This window comes from Arachis duranensis, chromosome 3, assembly GCF_000817695.3.
Source record: "Arachis duranensis cultivar V14167 chromosome 3, aradu.V14167.gnm2.J7QH, whole genome shotgun sequence".
In the NCBI taxonomy this organism is placed as follows: domain Eukaryota; kingdom Viridiplantae; phylum Streptophyta; class Magnoliopsida; order Fabales; family Fabaceae; genus Arachis; species Arachis duranensis.
The window spans coordinates 5,470,854-5,495,235 of record NC_029774.3 but is presented as its reverse complement, the minus strand read 5'-3'; the positions used below and the strand labels follow the sequence as shown (position 1 = coordinate 5,495,235).

The window sequence follows — 24,382 nt, the reverse complement described above, 5'->3', positions numbered from 1 at the left end:
CAGCTGAAAGTTTGTCACAAATGAGTGGCCTGAAATTACTCATACTTCCCAAAGGAAATTTTTCCGGAAGCCTGCATTTTCTTTCTAATGAGTTAGGATATCTTAATTGGAAAGAATATCCTTTCACATATTTGCCATCAAACTTTCAGCCAAATAAACTAGTTAAATTAATCCTTAAGTATAGCAACATCAAAGAACTCTGGGAGGGAATAAAGGTATGATAGATATTATTGTCTTTATTCATGTTGATTTTATTTAAATGAAAACAAGAGGACAATTTTCCCATCTTTCTCTAATTTAACGAGTTGGAAAGTTGTCATGATGCCCCTTTTTTTGTTTTGTTGTAGGATCTACATAACTTGACACATATGGAACTATGTCATTCCAAAAATCTGGTAAAGATACCAAATTTATCACAGGCCCCAAATCTTGAGCACCTAGATCTTGAAGGATGCGTTAAACTTGTTCACCTTGATGCTTCCACTGGTTCTCTAGAAAAGCTTCATTTTTTGAATCTGAAAAACTGCAAAAGTCTTGTTAGTATTCCCAATAGCATATTTGGTCTTAATTCACTGTATGATTTAAATCTATCTGGCTGCAAGAGATTGTTTAAATATCAGTTGTTAGAGAAATCCAGGCAAAGTGAGCAGTTGAATGCGGGTCAAATTGTAGAAAGGCACATGACATCATCCATACGCAAAACTCTTACAAGGCCTCTCCAGTTTCTGTCTTCTAGAAGGTGTGCCAATTCAGTTGGTTTGTTGGTGCCTTCTGTGTCTCGTTTCCCAGCTTTGGTATCTCTTGCTATAAGTTTCTGTAATCTGATTCAAATCCCTGATGCTATTGGACTGTTACGTTGTTTAGAAGATTTAAACATAGGGGGGAACAATTTTGTGACGCTACCTCATTGCATCAAGGAACTTCCCAAGCTAACTTGGTTGAATTTGGAGCACTGTAAGCATCTAAAGTGGATGCCTAGTACCCTTTTGCCGATACGAGGAGGTAGCAATGGAGGAATATTTGTTTACAACTGCCCCAATTTGAGTGACACGGAAGGTTGTCAAGTCACAGTTATTTCATGGATGATAAAAATGATTCAGGTGCCAATTTCAATTCCTCGTTTGTTTTCCCTTTTGGCTTCTCTCTCTATATTATGAACTGATATGGATAGCTAATTTCTTTGATGGCAGGTGAACATGCAATGCCCTTTAATCAAATGCAAATTTGAAGTTGTTATTCCAGGAAATGAAATTCCAAGGTGGTTCAAAAAACAGAATACGGGTGATTCAGTGATCTTGGATCCATATCCCATTCTGGATGACAATGATTGGATTGGCATTGCTTGTTGTGGAACATTTGTTGCACATCATGCTCCAACTCGGTTGTTTGAAGAAACAATAGAATCTCAAGATCTAATTAGTTTTGGTTTCCGTTGTACTCGTTCTGATGGGAACATTTATTCCCGAGTTCCAATATGTCTTAAGAAAGATTTGATCACAACTGAAGTAGATCATATGTTGTTAAGCTTTATCTCCCAGGAAGTTTTCATTAATTATTATGTAAGTCATATAAAAGAAGGAGCATCTGATCTTCATGGTGTTAAATTGCATATCATCAGTGATTATCCAGAAGAAGTAGTAGAGTTGAAGAGCTGTGGTTACCGTTGGGTATTTAAGGAAGATTTGGAACAATTTAACCCAACAATGATGTTTAGCGCCAATTCTTCAGTTCAGAGTCCCAAGCACAAGTTTCTGGCAATTCAAGATCAGCAATAAATAGCATTCTCTTATTGTTTAATGGTTCAGTTCTTCTAGTGGCTTTTGCTTTACATTTACAAATGTATTATTGTAATTTAAATCTTTTTTAATTAAACTACTATAACATAAACATCAATCAATCAAGTTCTTAATTCTGCAGGTATAAACTTGCTTCAGTCATTTTTAAAAATATTGGATTCAAAATTAAATATTCAGGGAAATTTAGATGCCGAAAATATTGAGGCCAGATAGCTAGTATCTCCCAAAATTCAGCTCTAATTTCAATTGTTTCTTAATACACACTATTTTCTTGCAACAGTAACATCTAAAAAGTAAAAATACATTTGAAGAACATATGCAAATTGCAAAACAATAGCATATTAGAAATATTTGGTGATAAAATGTATTAATCCATTTCTAATATTAACATCTTTGACATATAATTCAGATGCTAGTTTCCACTAAAAATGAAGGATGAAAAGAAATTTCTTAGTGTCTTATGTGCAAAGTTGTCTCTCAACTGCCCTGTGTGAGTTTCTTTTAGTATTACTTATAATCCATTCAAGCATGAAGTGAGGTCCATGAAAGCATTGAGATCGTCCATTGAATGATCATATCCAAAATCTTCCTCTGCCTTGGCTTAGTATCTCTCAAAACAAAGGTTGATTTAAATATGAAATTGGAATCACAAGCCCCTTCATTTTCTCTCTTAACAGAGATTGAGATAGCCTTTTTTGAACTTCATCAACTTTACAAGATTCTTGGCTAACACCAGATGATACTCTTTTAATAGTTTGTTTCCTTTTAATTTTTAGACTAAAAGACAAATAGGTCCCTGACCTTTTAAAACGGGGACATTTTCGTCCTTCAAGATTGGAAAATACATTTCGATCCCCCACGTTTTAAAACGGGAGACAATTATACCCTTCCGTCCGTTTTGGGCTAAAAACGGTAACGGAGCTGGCTGACATGGAGGGGCAGTGAATGACGTGGCCGTTACGGTTGCTGAGGTGGCTTGGGACGAAATTTAAGTGGACAAATTCGTCCCTGAAGTGCCAAACGACGCCGTTTCCATCATTGAGCCCTATTTCATCCAAACGCAAGGTGAAACTCATGGCCGCTGCTTGTGCGATCGTCCATGATGAGCGAGGGGGGTTCTTCATGCACAAGACCTGGACGAGGATCTTCATGCGCTGTTGCAGGAGGTCGTGATCCAGATGGGGTTGCGCCGAAGTGCTTCTGCGGCGTTTATGCCATTCTTTACAAGTCAAGAACAGCATCTAATCCCAATAGGATGTTTTTCGGGTGTCCCTTCTTCAAGGTGAGCAATTATTTTGTATAGCAATTGGATGAGAGTGTTCTGTGTCTAATTATGGTGTTATCTGAAAAATTGCTCCAGGTTAAAGAACGGTGTTGCCAGTATTTTGTCTGGCTTGATGAACACTTGAAAAAAATTAGGGCCATGGAGTCTGAAGTATTGGGTGCTGTGGATGATGTTGGAGGTGTAGACATTGAAGATCAAGTGCTGCGAAGTCAGGAATTAGAAAAAAAAAATTCAACTGGTGCGAAGCCATGAACTGGAGAAAAAAATGAAAGAGTTGGAGAGGAAACTGTTATGTATGGAGAAGGAGAAAAAAATGAGTATGTGGCAGATTGCTTTGATTAGTGTAGTTTTTGTTGTTGCTGTATGTTTCTTAAAGTGGTGAGGATGATGAGTTGATGTACAATGTTGATGATGTAATGAAAATTGCCATTGTTGGCTATTCAATGAAAATTGCCATTGTTAAAGAAAAAATAAGGTATTAATTCTGTGAATCAACTATTATATAAGATAGTAATTCTGCATATATTATGAGCAAAATATGAACAACAATGTATCTGTCTTAATCCAAAATATAAACAAGTTTGTCACAAAATAACAAAACATCTAGTTGGCATATAAACAAGTTTGCCAAACTACAATAAGTAGACAGCGTTGTTTAATTCATACGTAAGACTATGACAAAAAACAGAAATTCATTCAGTGGTGTTCAGTTCTTCTGATTCTTGGATCCAGCAGCTGGGATGAAATTCATTCCTATGGCCTCACTGCCAACGACTTTGAAAGTCTCCTCTGATGTAGCGACACTGGCACTGGTGCTTTGAGTCTGGGTGGTATCCGAGGGTGGAGTTGGAGGTGGATTTGCACTTGCTTGGGGCCTTCTGATTGTCTGCTTGGGTATGAATTTGGAGGCAGCAGCTGGGGTTTTGGTTTGACCCATTCTTGGCAGCTGGGATGGAGGTCTGAATGGAGTTTGGACTGGAGCGGATGGTGTTGTTGCTACAGCATTCTGGCTCATGTCATGATTATGCAAAAGTAACGGAATTAGTGAGTTATTCAAATGCATTGACATGAATAAAGTGATTGTGATTATGAGTGCATTATTTAGGGTGTGGGAGGCTTACTGTAGGCTTCTCTTGCACAGCACTATTCTCAGCCAAACTTTCAGTCTGTGTCTGGCTTTGATCCTATGCAACATAGTTCAAACAAGGAAACAACATGGACAAATTAGTCCTTAAAAAAAAGTTAAAAGGACATCTTAACCACTGACAAAATTTAAAATGTACAGATCGATCCTAAACAATAACAGGGATACCTCTGGTTGAGGGGCTGATTGTGATAGGGGAAGCTGCTCCAAGGGTTGTGTGTTTGCATCAGTCTTCTTAGCTTTTTTCTTTTTTGGTTTCCAATTTGGGTTGCTTGGTGCTCCCTTACATGTCTTGTAGTTGTGGCCTTTCTCATTGCACTTGCTGCATGTCACTTGGAAGCTTCTCTTGAGCTTGTCACCCTAAATATGAGCCTCAGCAGGATCCTTGTTGCGATTGTGTACTTTAGGCCTCCCAATAGGTCGCTTGATGGGTGGTGGAGCAGGCCTCAGCTGGTCAGTGGTTACCCAAAATTCCTCACTTGGTACTGGTTTTATGCAATGTGCATATGTCTTGTGAATAGATTCCATACATAATCAGGGATGCACATAATCATCTACCTGGTCATGCCTCTTTCCAATTGCAGCAATACCGTGAATGCATGGCATGCCTAAAATAAAACCACATACCACATTACCTAGCTGTATATTAGATCAGCCCTAAAATCATTCAGAACATATTATCTAGCAATATATTACATCATCACTAAAAGCATTCAAAACACATATAATACCTAGCACTATATTAGAGTAGCCCTAAAATCATTCAAAACATATTACCTAGCATTATAGTAGATTAGCATTACAGAAAAGCACTGAAATTTAAAGATATACCGGTCAGTTGCCAAACATTGCATGAACAAGTGTGTTTGATCAAATCCACATCTACTTTGGTTTGCTTTCTGCTAACTTGAAATCTCTTTCGTTCGTTATCTCCCACCCATTCAGCAATCCACCTGCTGCTGGGTTTTATCAGCCTCTGCAACCTTTTCTCCTAAACGGGTGCAAGTTTTCCACTATGGTGCTCTAACAGCCTAATATGCTTGGTCATTCTCCGCATTAGGTAGCACCTAATTTCCTCACACATAGTCAAAACTGGCTTCATTCTGTACTTAACGACTTTTGAATTAAATACCTCGCACATGTTGTTAGTCAGGTTATCCACCTTGGGGCCATGACTGAAGAAAGCCTTAACCCAAGTGGCTGGTTCAAACCTCATCAGATATTCCCATGCTGCCTTATTCACCCCCTTCAGCTTCTCCATGGTCTCTTTGAACTCTGGTTCAGTGGTGCACCTAGCACAGTCCCATACGATGTCTCTAATGTGCATATCTTTGAACCTATTTATGAAGTTTTTCCACAGGTGCATCACACAGTTCCGATGATGTGCTCTCGGCATTACCTCCTTTAAGGCTGGTAGCAGACCCTGTCAATTACACATAATATTGCAATAACTTCAATTACAAACACATATATGCAGCAGTTTAAATTGCAGTCAGTAATATGCAATAACTTTAATTAGTCACACACATATTTGCTCTATTCAAAATATCATTCACACACATTTCAAACACACACATGCAGTGATATAATACCCTACACCAATATGCAGAAATTTAACATCTACCACATACATGCATTATATTAATATCCTACACTAATATGCAGAAATTTAACATGATACAATAATATGCAGTGCTGTACGGGTCTGACCTTTTGTTGGTCGGACATAAAGTTCCAACCAAATTGATGTGCATCACCCAGATCTTCCTGAAGTAGTGTGAGGAACCATTTCCAGGATTCCTTCGTCTCCGATCTTGCAACTCCATATGCTACTACGTAGAATTGGTTATTGGCATCCTGTGCCACCGCTGATAGTAGTTGACCTCCATGATATGTCTTCAAAAATGCTCCATCTAGATGGATGAAAGGCCTACACCCAGACTTAAAGCCTTGCTTACAACCCTCAAAGGAGATATATATTTTGTCAAAGACAGGTAGGGATTGAGGGATTGGGATCACATCAACTCTTGCAGTCGATCCCGGATTACTCTTAATGATCTCCATGGCATAGTCCCTAAGCTTCCCATACTGTTCCTTTTCATTTCCCATAATTCTCTCTTTGGCCTCTTTCACTGCCCTGTATACCATCTTCGGATGCAACACTAGATTAAAGTCTTCTCTAAGAAACTCAATTGCCTCATTAGTAGTCATATGAGGTTGACTAGCCATTCTCTTCTCCACTTTCTTGCTGACCCAGTGTTGATCAGCTGCATTGCTGCCCAGGTCTCTAGCACATGTATGCTCTGCCTTGTAAGTCTTTACCTGATAACATAACAAAGTCTTGTTGTAGGATAGATGTGCTAGCCATGGACATTCTTCACCTCTGCAGCCAACCCTTACCCTTTCTTTATCATTTTTGATCCACAACAGTTCCCTCCCTTCAGAAATGAACATGTCTTTTACCACTTCTTTGAACCCATCAATTGTTGCAAACTTTGTTCCTATCTCAAACCTACCCTCCCCGAACCCATACTCTTCATTGAAAACTGGAAACTCATGCTTTTCTCCCTCATCCTCGGAAGACACAGGTGTGTGGAGTTCCTCTGATGCATACTCATAAATCAGATCATCATCATCTGAAACCTCCTCACTCACATAGAGTCCAATTGGAGGCATATCCCTGGGTTGCACATTAGGAAGAGGTTCTTCAGCATCTACAGCAGGCCTACTTCTTTGTTGATTTGCATTAGGCCCATTCCTTCTGGGCTTCGGAGCAGGCCTGGTCTTTTTGGACTTTTCTCTTGGCCCACTTTATTTGGGCTTGGCTGTTCCTCTGGTCTTCACAGTAGGCCCATCACCTTTGGCAGCACTACCCCTTCCACTCCTTACTCCACCTCTGTTTTTAACTCCACTTGACTCTGCCTCTGTCCCTTCTTTCACACTGCTATTTGTCTTTGGCAGAACCTTGTCCTTTCCTTTCACACTTCTTTTTTTCCTCATCCTATTATTGTCTTCATCAACACTGGAACAGTCCTCATTCGAAACAGTCTCTGAGTCACTTGGAGGAGGTTTATACATTTCATCCTCCTCACTTTCTTGCCCATCAGCTTCTGTGGATGGTGATGGTTGGAGCTTTCTCATGATGCTGTCCACATCAATTGGGTCATCAAACTCTTCCACCACTGCTTCTACCGCAGTAGCTTCATCCACTATCTCTGGCTCATCAACTGGATGGTCGAAGTAAATGTAGAATTCATCCGTCGTTGAATTCTTCATCTTATTCTCTCGGAGTTCATTGATGCCTGCATCTCCTCTCAGAATGTGCAGTCCACCCTCAAGATCACTGCTAGTTGGGTCAAACCAATACACTGCCCTATATGATGCATACCCCAAACCCTTGAACAGTGTCACCAAATCCCCGAAATTCACAAAGTCTAAGTCCATCTTCGGAAAATTTTCAACTTTCTCACCAATATACTCAAGAGCTCCACTAGGTTTTCTACCAAAACGGCCTTCGTGGTGAAAAACAGGTACCACATACATATCATCCATCTGCATTGTCCACAGGTAGATAAACCAAAGATTAAACTCTACCTAATCAAAATTTCTAAATCAGTTAACTTCACATACATTTTCCTCATTCTTTTACCCAAAAAAAAAAAAAAAACTGCAGTCCCCCCATAACCCAACTCCATGCATTCTCAGTTAAACAACACACAAATTCTTCATTATCGCCCTTACCTCTGTAGATGATGGCAGCTTCTTCTCCACGCAAAGCTTGCCGTAACCTTCAACACCAACCACCTCCACTGACCACACCACCGCTTTCAACTGTAGGAAGTCGTTCTTTTTTTGGAGGGAGAAGGGCGTTTTTGTTCTGATAGGGTTTTCTGTAATATATGGAGTAAGGGTTGGGTGTTATGGGGAATGCGAAGCTTCAAATATGGGGGATGGTGGAAACGGCGTCGTTTGGCACTTCAGGGACGAATTTGTCCACTTAAATTTCGTCCCAAGCCACCTCAGCGACCGTAACGGCCACGTCATTCACTGCCCCTCCATGTCAGCCAGCTCCGTTACCGTTTTTGGCCCAAAACGGACGGAAGGGTATAATTGTCTCCCATTTTAAAACGTGGGGGATCGAAATGTATTTTCCAATCTTGAGGGACGAAAATGTCCCCGTTTTAAAAGGTCAGGGACCTATTTGTCTTTTAGTCTAATTTTTATTATGATAGGCTATGGACCCCTTTTTCACATTTCTATTGGGATGGTTCTGTTTCTGAGTTAATTTTACTACTGCCTGAATTGAACCAGTCAACAAACTCGTCTCGCAGATTAGTATTTAGCACTTATTTAGTTCTAAATTCAACTTAGTCATATACAAGTAGACACTAGTATTCTACAAAGAAGTCCACCAAAAAAAGGGAAGAAGTTTACTAGAAACGTGTGCTTTTTTCTTGTTTATTCTATGTTTCGTGATTGTAGCAGAAATGTTTTTCTATTCAATTGAAACATATTTGGAAGCTACAATTCATGTATATGAGATCCTTCCCTACAAATATTCATGAATTTCGTTAGTCACCCATCACACAGTCACTACTTATCTATTTAAAAAGAAAAAAGTATGTCCCACACTCCCATTTCAAAGTTTTGTTTTGGTCAAAATAAAGTATAAACTACTCACTGCAAGAATTTTCATCTATACTTTCCTCCCCAGAAAAACTATTACCCTGCAAACTAACCAAAAGACACGTCCATTGACTTTAATATATATATAAATCCCTTATCCTCAGTGTGCATCTCATTTTCATAACAACTAATCCTTATTTCTGCATTGCTTATTGACTGTGCACACATACAATGGATTGCATGAGAATCCAAAGCCCCTTGTCTCCTAAGAAGAATTGGAAATATGATGTGTTTGTGAGTTTCAGAGGCGAGACTCGCTACAACTTCACCGATCAACTTTTTGATGCTCTCCACAGATACAGCATAGTTGCCTTCAGGGATGATACTAAGCTCGAGAAAGGAGGACTTATATCTGCAGGGCTTCTGGAAGCTATTGAAGGATCACAGGTTCTGATTGTTGTCTTCTCTATCAACTATGCTTCCTCCACATGGTGCTTGCAAGAGCTGGCAAAGATAGCTGACTGCATTGAAACACGGGGACAGCGTGTTCTGCCTGTTTTCTATGATGTGAGTCCAACTGAGGTGAGAAGGCAAAGTGGAAATTATGAAGAAGCCTTTATGAAACATGAACAAAGATTCAAAGATGATGCAGAGATGACGGAGCAAGTGCGAAGATGGAGGGCGGCTCTAACACAAGTAGCTAATCTCTCTGGCTGGGATGTGAACACCTGCTTTTTTATTTGTATGTCATTCCTTTCCTACCAAGTATTCTAGATGATAGCACAAAATCCATCAATAGATAATGATCCAATAAACCTCTTTACCCACCTTTAAACCGCGTCTTAAAAAACTCTTCAATCCATTCCACGCTAACCAACACCCCATCAATGCGACTGCACGATTGATCTCTGAACCAAGTAAACTTATGGTCATTCAGCTCTAAATCCACCAGCTCTATATCCTAGCTTCTAAAATCTTCCGCTACTGTCCTTAATGTACTAACTCCTTTCCTCTCATCCACTGTCACAACCTCATTAAAATTACCTATGTAATATATTGGAACTTGACATAATCCAGAAATAAATTTCAACTCTTCCCACACAGTCAGTTTGTCCTTTCTGCGCACCGTACACCAAACAAAACGTACAATTGAAACTATTATTCGTCAACACCTCTTGCACACACAACCATCTCTCCCCAGAAGCATTATCCGATCCCACAAATTTTCAACCCATTACATCATTTTCCAAAATTTGCTCTACATCCATTGTTATTAAAATTAGACCGAACCGGCCGGTTCGACTAAAAAATCAATAAATTGGACCCTATAACGGTTTGGTCCGGTGATTGGACCGCACAAAGTAAAGAACCGGTGCGAACCGGTCAAATTCAGAGTGAACCGATAGAAACCAGTCAAACTTGATAAAGACTAATCTGACCAAACCGTTTAAATTTCAAAATTTTCTCAAAATGAAATAGTTGGGGTTCAAACCCCTCCCTCAAGGAGATAAACAGTAGCCACAACCACCAGGCTAAATTGCTTATTACTAGTATATATGCAAATTAAAATACATATTGATATTTTCAGCAAATAATTTACTTCTATTTAATTTATTTTAATTTTAATTATAAGCTCACTCATTCTTAAATTAATTATATTTTTATTTAACAGTAATTATAAACTCACTTATTATTTTCTTTTCATAATTATATAATATCTATTAATATTATTTTTAATTCTAAATTTGTGACTATTTTTGTTTTTTATTTACATAGGACCGGATTAATCGGTTCAACCAGTGATTTATCGGTTGAACCAATGACCCGATGACCCAGTAACCTGATTAGTTCGATCACCGATTTGGTTCTGATAACTAGGACTACATCAAACCTAATCACCATCTGTTTTTTCATTTCTATCAATCCTAACATGTTTATCTTATTTTTTCTCTTAAATTTTTTTATCATTCCTAACTTTTTGATACCCCTTAAATTATTAGCATTCCAACAACCCTAAATCATTTAAGAACTGTATTACACATTTTATTTCGATTTTTAGAACGACTCTTTTTTATTTTTTTTATTTTGTTTTACTTGCCCTCTTTTTTGTACATTTGCTTCATTCTAAACTTAAGAATAGTTATAATATATTTTTCCTCGTCATAAAGAACGCGCCTGATTTTAGTGCCAAATCATAAGCCACTCTATTTTAAAACCAATTTTATATTCACAAATAAGTTATTTCATGTAATAGTTAATATACTTTATTTTTCTATTTTTAGATCTATAATTATAAATACAAATACAACTCTATTTCTTTTTCCAATTGCATTCATTTATTGATTTTATTATTGATATCTTTTTGTATATGAATAACAAAAATATTGATAATATCCATTTAATTATAGTCACAAAAATATCCATTTAATTAATTATAAACTTTTTATTAGAAAACAAATTACAAAATACTAATAGTAAAAGTAATTACCTATAACTTATAAATGTAAGCAATTCGTTAATACTAGATTTAGACCTCACATTTTACAGAGCTAAAATGAATTAATGTTATATATAAAAAATTATTTAATAAGAAAACCTTAAAAAGTATTATATATATATTCGTTAAGTTATTGGAGAAAATTGTATTTAATTAGAATTACTTACGTAAATTAACTAATTATTTACATTTATGGGTTAAAAGTGATTATTTATGCTATTGATTTTTATAATGTATTCTCTAATTACAAGAATAAACCTCCCTTTGAAAGAAAATTATAATAAGTTAGATGGATATTATCAACTATATACAGTTATTCATAAAATATTAATAATAATATTAATATACGAATACAATTGGAAAAAAAATTGAGTAATGTTGTATTTATATTTGTAATTATAAATTAAAAAAATTGATGAGAAAAGTATATCAACTATATATTGCATGAAATAACTTATTTGTTAATTTAAATATAGTTTCAAGTAAATATAAATATGTTAATAATGATTATTTTCGTGAACTAGAAAAGAATACATACTTTTTGAATAAAAATATTAAATTAAAATTTATTTATTTGATTTCATATGATCTTTATCTTTGTTCTTTTTAAGTAGTTACTTTTTTATCGTTTCTTTTGTCTTTTTTAAAGTTACATTCAAATACTATAGCATAGAAATGAAAATATTAGACAAAATATATAAGTATGAATATAACGTTAATAGCTGAAAATAACATTTAATTTTTTAATTTTATTTTTTCTGAATCATAACATTATCTATTTTTAATAATATTATTATAAGTAAATGATATATTAAAAGAGTATAAATTGTTGAAAGAGAAAAAAAAAATATAGGTGACAAAAATAATGTATAAGCAATGAAAAAAATTAGGTCAAAAAGGACAAAAAAAATTAATGAGTTGGAAGGTAGTTAACTAGTTACGGTTAGAGTAATATTGTTTTCTTTTATTGGATTTTTTTTTTGTTGTTGTTGCAGGATCTACCTAATTTGACACATATAGTATTAAGTGATTCTAAGAATCTTGTAAAGATACCAAACTTATCTCAGGCCCCAAATCTTGAGGAACTAAATCTTGAAGGATGTGTTAAACTTGTTCACCTTGATCCATCCGTTGGTTCTCTACAAAAGCTTCATTCCTTAAATCTGGAAAACTGCAAAAGCCTTGTAAACATACCCATCTTATCTCGGACTCCAAATCTTAAGAAGCTAAATCTTGCAGGATGTGATAAACTTGTTCATCTTGATGCATCTATTGGTTCTCTAGTAAAGCTTTGTTTCTTGAATCTGGAAAACTGCAAAAACCTTGTAAAGATACCCATCTTTTCTCGGACCCCAAATCTTGAGAACCTAAATCTTGGAGGATGCCATAAACTTGTTCACCTTGATGCATCTATTGGTTCTCTAGAAAAGCTTCGTTTGTTGAATCTGGAAAACTGCAAAAATCTTGTTAGTATTCCCAATAGCATATTTCATCTTAATTCTCTTGAACGTTTAAATCTATCTGGATGTTCGAAATTATTTAAGTGTCAGTTGTTAGAGAAACCAAGACAGAACGAGCAGTTGAATTCAGGTCAAAGTGTGACAAGCCACACGACATCGTCTATATGCAAAACTCTTACAAGGCCTCTCCATTTTTTATCTTCTAGAAGGCGTTCCAATTCAGTTGGCTCATTGGTGCCTTGTTTCTCCCGTTTCCCAGCTTTGACATATCTTGACATAAGTTTCTGTAATCTAGTTCAAATCCCTGATGCTATTGGACTGTTACATTGTTTAGAACATCTAAACATAGGTGGAAACAATATTGTTGCGCTACCTCATTGCATCAAGGAACTTCCCAAACTAAGGAAGTTGAACTTGGAGTACTGTAAGCATCTAAAGTGGTTGCCAAGTACACTTTTGCCGATCACAAGAGTATCTTATGGAGGAATATCTGTTTTCAACTGCCCGAATTTGAGTGACACGGAAGGTTGTGGTGTCACAGTTATTTCATGGATGATAAGAATGATTCAGGTACCAACTTCAATTCCCTTTTTTCTGTGTATATTATGAACTTATATTGTTAATGTTAAGCATACCTAATTTCTACTGTGACAGGTGAACCCGCATAGCATAATTGAAGGTGTTGTTCCAGGAACTAAAATTCCAAGGTGGTTCAGCAAACAGAATACGGGTAGTTCAATAAGGCTGGATCCGTCTCCCATTCTAGATGTCAACAATTTGATTGGCATTGCTGTTTGTGTAACATTTGTTGCACATCATGCTTCAACTCAATTTGTTACACATCATGCTTCAACCCAATTTGTTGAACTAGAGCCAGAATTGCTACGTTGTTGTTTTTGTAGTAATCGTCGGCCCGGGAAACATATATATTCATTATTTCCAATACAATTTAAGCAAGATTTGATCACAACTGAATTGGATCATTTGTTGCTAATGTTTTTATCCCGGGAAAATATCAATAGTTTTTGTCCACGGGATTCAAAGGGAGCATCTTATCTTGATGGTACTGAATTGGCTGCCGAGACTTCTTATCCAGAAGTAGTAGAAGTGAAGAGTTGTGGTTACCATTGGGTATTTAAGGAAGATTTGGAACAATTTAACCCAATCATGATGTACACCGCCAATTCTTCATCTCACAGTCAGAACCACAAGTTTTTGGCAATTCAAGATGACCAATTAATGTAGCCTGCAATTCTTAAATTGATGAATGAATCAAAATGTTGCATCTGCATTTTGTCTATATCCTCGATAAGTATTTTTATTGGTCTTTGTAGAATATATTATGATGAGTTTGGAAAACTCTTATTTAATTTTGATAATGAACAAACATTATTGAAATATTTAATTACAAAATTATTAATTTGATCTTAATTCATATTTGCTTAATTAATAATTTTGTTGTGCAGATTTTATGTTGGGCCGAAATATGAGTTTCTGGTTTAAGCCCAATAATCAGCCTTGCTACATGTTTTCTATTAAGTGGCTGAATTTTTATATTGAAGGGCCAAGCTCAACGTTGCTGCAACCAAGCCCATATTTAATTTTGATGAATGTTTCCTATGCTTGATCCGAAACAAATTTTATCAGGAAAGCAAATGTTACTATTGGGCCAGAATTTAAATAATATCACAAGCCCAATTTGTCTAGCATGCATGGTCCGAAAGAAAGAAAAAATGGGATTGGGGCACATTGATGAAAACCCAACTCATTGAATTTGGTTGCTTGCCTCCAACGGATTCCATTTCTCACTTTGGATGGAATTCAAATTTAATTTAATACATTAGAAACATAAGAAAGAGAGAGGAGATTGATTTGATGGCTATTATGACTGTGCACGCCTCTCAGCAAAGGGGAGTAGGAAATATGAGTGCACTTTTATTCTTTCTCTTTGCTACATTAATTATTTGATCAAAAACCATTGAATATCTTATTCTCTCTCATCTCTTTCTTACTTCTTCTTCGGTCCTTGTCCAGGAAGCTATGGACGCTATGTTCAACCACCAAGAAAAAGAAGAAGTTGCATGCATCAAGACCATCGGGCTAATGATGGCAAGAAAACATACTAAAATAAAAATGAGCTGTGGCTGAGATATTCACCAAATATGGTTAGATTTGGTGAGGTAATCTTGAGCTCTTCAAGCTCAAAAAAGGAAGATGAAGATTCAGCCAGCAAGGGAGATTCTTGAAGCATGGCTTGTCTTTGATTCTGCTCAACCACCACAAGAAGTAGCTAGAGTGGCGAAGTGATGGTTGAGGCAGAGGTTGAAGCAGATGAAGTCATCATCATCATGAAGTATCAAGGCCAGAAATCCATCTTGGAGAGCAATCCAAGGATGGAGAGCTCGGATTAAAGAAGAGTGATGATCAAGAAAGGACTAGAGGTAATTGCATGTTGGGTTTTGCATGGTTATCTCTTCTTTCTCTATGTGGCCGAACCGGTTCTGTTTGTTGAAGGAGGAAGAAGTTGGTTCGGTTGTTGGCTTCAATAAGTGGAGGCTTCCCTCTTCTATAATAAGGGTGAACAACCACTGTTTGAAGCAAGGAGAAAATTTGAGAATGCAAGGCACAGTGTTCTCAGAGCTACCTGAGCTAACAGTTTTCTCTTCTCCTTCAATGTATTCTGTTTAGTATTTTTTCTGTTTAATTTTGTCATGTCTTGAGTCTCATGGAAAAAGGCAAACAGTGAGGTTTGTATGAAAAAGCCATAGAGCAAAAAAAGGCAGAGAGTGCAAAATTAAAAGAAAAAGCCATAGATGTCTTAGAGTTCCTTTGTTCATCTATGTTGTGTTTCATGATTCTGTGGAAATTCCCTTGTAAGTTGGGTTAGCACTTTACAAGTTGTAATCAGATTGATTATAGTGAAATTCCATCATGTTTGTGATGGAGACTGGATGTAGGCTGCACTACACTTAGCAGCTGAACCAGGATATATCTGGGTGTAATCTTCCTTCCCTTTTTACTTCATTTCTGTTTCTGCTATACAGGAGCAAATACCAAAATTATCTCGTGCCAAGTGACGAGACAAAACGAAAAGTCTCGTGGCTAGGGACAAGACAAAAGAAAAAGTCTCGTGTGCTGTGAAGAGATAAAAAGAGTAAAAGTTTCCAGAATTGATCTAACAAGTCAGCAATTGTTATCAAGCAAAAAAAGGGGGCTAAGATTCAACCCCCCTTCTCTTAGCCACTGAAACCATCAATTGGTATCAGAGCTTGGTCTCAAAGAGATCAAGCTTTGCAGCTTGGAGTAAAGATCCTCATGGCCGAAAACAGTGGCGCAAATGTGGTGTCCTACAATCTGACTGAAGGTCAATCAAGCAACAAACCCCCTCTCTTCAATGGAAAAAATTATACCTATTGGAAGGAGAGGATGAAGATATTTGTACAAGCTGTGGATTACAGACCTTGGAAGATCATCCTAGAAGGTCCTCAATTCCCATCTACCACAAGTGCTGAAGGAGTAGTCACTCTTAAACCAGAAGCAAGCTGGACAGAGGAAGATAGGAAGAAGGTGGAGTTAAATGCCAAGGCAATAAATCTGCTCAACTGTGCTATCAGCTTTGAGGAGTACCGACGAGTATCACGATGCACAACGGCAAAGGAAATCTGGGACAAGTTACAAATCACTCATGAAGGAACCACTATTGTAAAGAAGACTCGGACATACATGTTAAACAGGGAATACGAAATGTTTGCAATGAAGGAAGGAGAGTCCATTGATGAACTGTTCGAACGGTTCAACGCCATCATAGTTGGCTTAGATGCTCTTGGAATTACTCATTCAGAATCTGTGCTAGTGAGAAGAGTGTTGAGATGTCTTACAAAAGAGTGGGAAACAAAAGCTTTAATTATTTCTGAGAGTAGTAGCTTAGATTCCATGACACTTGATGATTTGAGAGGAAATCTTCTTGCTTTTGAAAACACCTATTTGAAAAAAGACTCAAAAAAGAAAGGAATTGCTTTTTCTTCTATGACTAACCCTCTGGATGAAGAATCCAGTGATAACTCTTTTGAAAATAAGTTTGTGTTGTTTGCAAAAAAATTCAGGAAAATGGCAAAGCTCAAAGGCAAAGACAGGAGCTCAAGGAGGATGAAGAAAGACCTTAGCAAAGTAATCTGTTACAATTGCAAGGAAATGGGGCATTTCAAATCTGATTGTCCCAAGTTAAAGAAGGAGCAAAAGCCGAAAATAGGAAAGAAGAAGGGACTGATGGCTTCATGGGAAGATTTGGAAAATGACTCAGATGATGATGATGAAGAATCAGAGACCAAGTCACAATAGTGCCTTATGGTAGATCATGTAAATCAGGTGTGCCTAGCATCCAAAAGGAAGGAAAACATGTGGTATATGGACAGCGGATGCTCTAGGCATATGACCGGAAAGACAACCTTCTTCATAAAGCTTGATGAGTATGATGGAGGACTTGTCACTTTTGGTGATGATGCAAAAGGAAAAATAGTGGCTGTTGGAAAAGTTGGTAAAAATTTTCTTCTTGTATAAATGATGTGCTTCTTGTAAATGGTCTGAAACATAACTTACTTAGTGTTAGCAATTGTGTGATTTAGGTTTTGATGTTATTTTTAAGAAGTTTGTTTGTTTGGTTGTTTGTGGGAAAACTGGGGATATTTTATTTGAAGCCAAAAGATGCAACAATGTGTATGGATTAACTCTTGAGGATTTAAAGGAACAAAATGTAACATGCTTTACATCTTTTGAATTTGAAAAATGGCTTTGGCATAGAAAGTTGGGACATGCTAGCATGTACCAAATTTCTAAGCTAGTCAAAAGAAATTTGGTTAGAGGAATTCCAAACATCAAGTTTGATAAGGATCTTACTTGTGATGCTTGCCAATTGGGCAAACAAGTAAAATCTTCTTTTAAATCAAAAGATGGAATCTCAACCAAAAGGCCATTGGAAATGCTACATATTGATCTTTTTGGTCCTACTAGAACTCAAAGTTTAGGAGGTAAACACTATGGTCTTGTGGTGGTAGATGATTACTCTAGATTTGGTTGGGTACTTTTTCTTGCTCATAAGAATGATACCTTTCATGCCTTTTCCACTCTTTGCAAGAAAATTCAAAATGAAAAGGGTTTAAAAATTGCTCATTTGAGAAGTGAACATGGAAAGGAATTTGAAAATCAAGATTTTGAAAAATTTTGTGATGACTTAGGGATTTCTCATAACGTTTCATGCCCTAGAACACCCCAACAAAATGGAGTGGTTGAAAGAAGGAATAGAAGCCTTCAAGAGATGACTAGGGCTATGCTATGTGAAAATGAGATTCCAAAATTTTTGTGGGCTGAAGCTGTGAACACAGCATGTTATATTTTAAATAGGACAATCATTAGAAAAGGGTTAAAGAAAACCCCTTATGAGCTATGGAAAGGAACTTCTCCAAATCTTAAGTACTTTCATGTTTTTGGATGCAAATGTTTTGTGCTTAATAATAAAGAAAATCTTGGAAAGTTTGATCCAAAATCCTATGAAGGAATGTTTGTTGGATATTCCACCACAAGCAAGGCTTATAGAATTTATCTCAAGGAGCATAGGACTATAGAGGAATCCATACATGTTACTTTTTGTGATTCTAACTTAATTCTCAGTACTGTGATAGATAATGATTCAGATGAAGAAGAAGCTGGAACAAGCAAAGAAAATTCCAAATCTGTCCAGAATGAAGAATCTGCCAGTCTAGTTTTGTCTTGTCAGATTGGAGGAGACATTTCCAGTTTGTCTCCTGAGCAAGCACGAGCAACTGAAACAGTGAGACCACCAGAAGTTCATCAAAGCTCTGCACCAGTCCGAAAACCCAGAGAATGGAAGTCCATGAGGGGTTATCCTCATGACTTCATCATTTGTGATCCCTCTCAAGGAGTAACAACAAGATCATCCACCAAAAGGCAAACCGAACCTAGCAATCTTGCTCTCTTGTCACAAATAGAGCCCAACAATGTCAAACAAGCTCTTGAGGACCCATCGTGGGTTAAAGCAATGCAAGAGGAGCTTGCTCAATTTGACAAGAATGAGGTTTGGACACTAGTACCTCATCCAGATGGTAAGAAAGTAACCGGTACTAAGTGGGTATTTAAAAATAAACTTGGTGAGGATGGACAAGTTGTTCGTAACAAGGCTAGATTAGTGGCCCAAGGTTACGATCAAGAAGAGGGTATAGATTTTGATGAGCCTTTTGCTCCGGTAGCAAGAATGGAACAATTCGGTTGCTTCTTGCCTATGCCGCCCATAAAGGTTTCAAAATGTTTCAAATGGATGTTAAGTGTGCTTTCCTTAATGGCTTTATTGATAGAGAAGTGTATGTGGCACAACCTCCCGGTTTTGAACATAAAGAGTTTCCAAATCATGTTTTTAAATTGACTAAGGCTCTTTATGATCTTAGACAAGCTCCAAGAGCTTGGTATGAAAGGCTTAGTGCCTTCTTGTTGGAAAATCAATTTCAAAGGGGTACCACGGACACTACTTTATTTATTAAAGCATCTAATGATGATATGCTCCTTGTTCAAGTTTATGTTGATGACATTGTTTTTGGTTCGGCCAACATTTCCTTGTGTGAAGAGTTTGGAAAACTCATGACTAGTGAGTTTGAAATGAGTTTAATGGGAGAGCTTACTTTCTTTCTTGGCCTCCAAATTAAACAAACTCCTAGTGGTACTTTTATTTATCAAGGAAAGTATGCAAAAGAACTTATCAAAAAGTTTGGCCTAGAAAATTCCAAATCAATGGGTACTCCTATGCATCCCAATACTAAACTTGAAAAGGATGATGATGGCCAAGATGTGGATGAAACAAGGTATAGAGGAATGATAGGTTCACTTATGTATCTTACCTCCTCTAGACCGGATATAGTCCAAAGTGTGGGTGTATGTTCAAGGTTTCAATCTCATCTAAAAGAATCCCACCTTACGGCTGTTAAGCGCATCATTAGATACATTAAGGGAACTTGTAATTATGGATTATGGTATCCTAAATCTGATGACTTTTGTGCAGTAGGGTTTTGTGATGCAGATTATGCGGGAGATAGAGTGGATAGAAGAAGCACCTCCGGCATGTGTTGCTTGCTTGGAAGCTCACTCAACATGTGGTCAAGCAAGAAACAAGCCACAGTGGCTCTATCCACAGCTGAAGCAGAATATATTTCCGCATCTGCATGTTGCTCTCAATTAATTTGGTTAAAAACACAATTGGAAGATTACAAATTAAAAATCAATAGTATACCCTTATTTTGTGATAATATGAGTGCTATAAACATTTCAAAAAATCCTGTTCTGTACTCAAGAACTAAGCACATTGAGATAAAATATCATTTCATTAGAGAACATGTGCAAAAGGGTACTATTGATATTCAATTTGTAAAATCTGAAGACCAAATTGCTGATATTTTTACAAAACCCCTCTGTGAAGACAGATTCTGTACCTTGAGAAAAAGTTTGGGAATGTCTGATTTAAGTTCTGTTGAAAATTGTTAAAATTCTGATCTTGTTCAATTTTATCTCGTAGGTTTGGATGAGATAAAAATACATGCTTGATGGAGGAGCTATCATTAAGGGGGAGGCTACGCAGAAATAAACTCCTATGGGCCCCACAAAATCTGTTGACCCCACTCTGACCGTTTTGTTAGTTCCTCACCTTTTTGAAAATCAAATCTCAAAGTTGTCCTATCATATCTAGTTGAAAGAGAGATAATGTCAAATCAAATCTTTCTTTTTCAAACTAATCCCTTGATTCAATGAACCACTTTTTCAAATCCTTGGAAACCACCCTAGTCACTAACCACCTACCTTGTGCATTAACTTCCTCATAGTCTCTTTTCACTCAACATTTATTTCATTCATCCTCTCTCACTCACTTCGGTTCCCTTCACTCCTTTCATCTCCTACCCTTCCATTCTCATTATCATGAACAAAAAGGGCACACTCGAGAAGAGCACTCAGAAGCTTAAAGGCATTGTCTTGAATGACACCAAGGAGCCAACAAGTTTGGAGTCATGGGATTTCAAGAAAAAGTTTTATACGTCACACTCTCACTATGATCCATCTAGGTTCGACTCATGTGTTTCCCATGCATTCCACAATGAAGTTCTGAAAGAACGCGATCTCTGTGCTACTTATCTAGTCAGCCTAGACTCATTCTCCAACAAAGGGATCAATGTCTCCTCTTTGTTTGATAATATTCAATGGACTCCTCTGCTTTACATCCGGAAGCCAGTTTACCCAGGTTTAGTCCGTGAGTTCTACGCCAACATGAGACTTATTGATGGCACAATCCACTCATATGTGAAGAAGATTCATATCACTCTTGATGCTGGAATCATTGGGATGGCTCTAGGCTACAAAGAAGAAGGACCAAGAGCATACATGTCTAAGAAATGGGATTTAAGGGTTGGGATCACATACCAGATGGCTTTAAATCACACCTGCGAAGGTCTCTCCAAAATGGATGGTACGGCACCAACTCTTAAAGAACTTGGTCCAGATAAGACAATTCTTTACAATATCATATCTCATGTTCTCATGCCACAAAGTGGACCACGATATCGGATAACAGTGTCTGACTTTCTTGTCCTTTTTGCTCTCGTTACTTCATCTCAAATATCATTTGCATACCTTATGATAAGGCACATGTGGAAATCTGTCAAAAGTTCAAAAAGGCCTAATCTTCCATATGGAATGTTTCTCACCTGCATCTTTGAATATTTTAAAGTTGATCTAACAAATGAAGATGTTGAGAATAAGGTTTCACTCATAAAGGGAGAAGGAGCTGGTGACAAGAATGCTGATTCTGAATTAGGAGTACAATCTATCTGATGTCTTATGTGAATTCTGGTGTTATTTGGTTCCTGTTTGAACTTTTGATTGATTATATGGATACTTTTGATTGGTTATATTTTGCATATTTTGTTTCATAAAATAAATTCTGTTTGCAGGTGCCCCTTTGATGACAAAAGGGGGAGAAATTGCTAAAAATTGAAATTGAAAAACAGGGATGAAATTTTTAAATTGAAAATTCATGATCACCCTTGTTCAAAGAATGCATGTTGTTATTGCATTTGTTTTACTATGGTCACTGCTGCTTGAACTGCATTTGGCATTTGGTTTATGATGATGTTTGATTTATTTTGATGCCTGGCTGTTGATTCATCATTGATAAACTTGTTGGATTGAAAACTTATTTTTGGCAGTTCCTTTAAATTGTATAAAGTATAAAAACTGCCTTGTTTTGATCATGTGTACTTCAAATATTTTTCCCATCATTTTGTTTTGCTCTGATATCCTAACAGGAAATGTTTGAAAAATTTTTGGGTAGCCTTTTTGATGTATGAAAAGGTTTGAGCAGAAAATCAGTTTATGATATCAAATGAGTTTTGATTATCAATTAAAACTGCTCATAAATCAAGTATTTAGCATCATAAAATATGCTAAATAACATTGTTACTTGAAGCTTGATTCAAATGTTACAGGTTAGTGCTTCTCTTGGTAAAATAAGCATACATCAAGGGGGAGCAATGTGACATTTAGAAAGGGGGAGAAATTCAAATTCAAAGGGAGTATTCTTTACTCAATCTCTAAATTTCTTTCCATTTCAATTTTAATAATGTTTGTCATCAAGGGGGAGATTGATGAGTTTGGAAAACTCTTATTTAATTTTGATGATGAACAAACATTATTGAAATATTTAATTACAAAATTATTAATTTGATCTTAATTCATATTTGCTTAATTAATAATTTTGTTGTGCAGATTTTATGTTGGGCCGAAATATGAGTTTCTGGTTTAAGCCCAATAATCAGCCTTGCTACATGTTTTCTATTAAGTGGCTGAATTTTTATATTGAAGGGCCAAGCTCAACGTTGCTGCAACCAATCCCATATTTAATTTTGATGAATATTTCCTATGCTTGATCCGAAACAAATTTCATCAGGAAAGTAAATGTTACTATTGGGTCAGAATTTAAATAATATCACAAGCCCAATTTGTCTAGCATGCATGGTCCGAAAGAAAGAAAAAATGGGATTGGGGCACATTGATGAAAACCCAACTCATTGAATTTGGTTGCTTGCCTCCAACGGATTCCATTTCTCACTTTGGATGGAATTCAAATTTAATTTAATGCATTGGAAACATAAGAAAGAGAGAGGAGATTGATTTGATGGCTATTATGACTGTGCACGCCTCTCAGCAAAGGGGAGTAGGAAACATGAGTGCACTTTTATTCTTTCTCTTTGCTACATTAATTATTTGATCAAAAACCATTGAATATCTTATTCTCTCTCATCTCTTTCTTGCTTCTTCTTCGGTCCTTGTCCAGGAAGCTATGGATGCTATGTTCAACCACCAAGAAAAAGAAAAAGTTGCATGCATCAAGACCATCGAGCTAATGATGGCAAGAAAACATACTAAAATAAAAATGAGCTGTGGCTGAGATATTCACCAAATATGGTTAGATTTGGTGAGGTAATCTTGAGCTCTTCAAGCTCAAAAAGGGAAGATGAAGATTCGGCCAGCAAGGGAGATTCTTGAAGCATGACTTGTCTTTGATTCTGCTCAACCACCACAAGAAGTAGCTAGAGTGGCGAAGTGATGGTTGAGGCAGAGGTTGAAGCAGATGAAGTCATCATCATCATGAAGCATCAAGGGCCAGAAATCCATCTTGGAGAGCAAGCCAAGGATGGAGAGCTCGGATTGATGAAGAGTGATGATCAAGAAAGGACTAGAGGTAATTGCATGTTGGATTTTGCATGGTTATCTCTTCTCTCTCTATGTGGCCGAACCGGTTCTGTTTGTTGAAGGAGGAAGAAGTTGGTTCGGTTGTTGGCTTCAATAAGTGGAGGCTTCCCTCTTCTATAATAAGGGTGAACAACCACTGTTTGAAGCAAGGAGAAAATTTGAGAGTGCAAGGCACAATGTTCTCAGAGCTACCTGAGCTAACAGTTTTCTCTTCTCCTTCAATGTATTCTATTTAGTATTTTTTCTGTTTAATTTTGTCATGTCTTGAGTCTCATGGAAAAAGGCAAACAGTGAAGTTTGTATGAAAAAGTCATAGAGCAGAAAAAGGCAGAGAGTGCAAAATTAAAAGAAAAAGCCATAGATGTCTTAGAGTTCCTTTGTTCATCTATGTTGTGTTTCATGATTCTGTGGGAATCCCCTTGTAAGTTGGGTTAGCACTTTACAAGTTGTAATCAGATTGATTATAGTGAAATTCCATCATGTTTGTGATGGAGACTGGATGTAGGCTGCACTGCACTTAGCAGCTGAACCAGGATATATCTGGGTGTAATCTTCCTTCCCTTTCTACTTCATTTCTGTTTCTGCTACACAGGAGCAAAAACCAAAATTATCTCGTGCCAAGTGACGAGACAAAATGAAAAGTCTCGTGGCTAGGGACGAGACAAAAGAAAAAGTCTCGTGTGCTGTGAAGAGATAAAAAGAGTAAAAGTTTCCAGAATTGATCTAACAAGTCAGCAATTGTTATCAAGCAAAAAAAGGGGGCTAAGATTCAAC

General features: G+C 36.9%; 2 protein-coding genes across 4 annotated transcripts in view; both read left to right on the top strand.

The window, feature by feature from the left end:
• LOC107476580 (disease resistance protein RUN1) overlaps positions 1–24,382 on the top strand; it is a 36,070-nt gene that overhangs the window by 2,121 nt on the left and 9,567 nt on the right. Inside the window, exons 3-4 of one of the 3 annotated variants that reach the window (XM_052258717.1) lie at positions 348–1,056; positions 13,335–13,604. In XM_052258717.1, coding sequence (XP_052114677.1) covers positions 348–1,056; positions 13,335–13,417 — 792 coding nt within the window. In that variant the 3' untranslated portion in view covers positions 13,418–13,604. Of the gene's footprint in view, positions 1–347; positions 1,101–1,190; positions 1,911–13,334; positions 13,605–24,382 lie in introns of those variants that run through there. The other 2 variants (XM_016096415.3, XM_052258718.1) reach the window with 2 other exon arrangements.
• On the top strand, positions 8,955–9,659 carry LOC127745641 (TMV resistance protein N-like). Its single transcript, XM_052258727.1, has one exon. It carries the CDS (start codon positions 9,083–9,085, stop codon positions 9,623–9,625), a length of 543 nt encoding a protein of 180 aa, XP_052114687.1. The 5' UTR covers positions 8,955–9,082; the 3' UTR covers positions 9,626–9,659.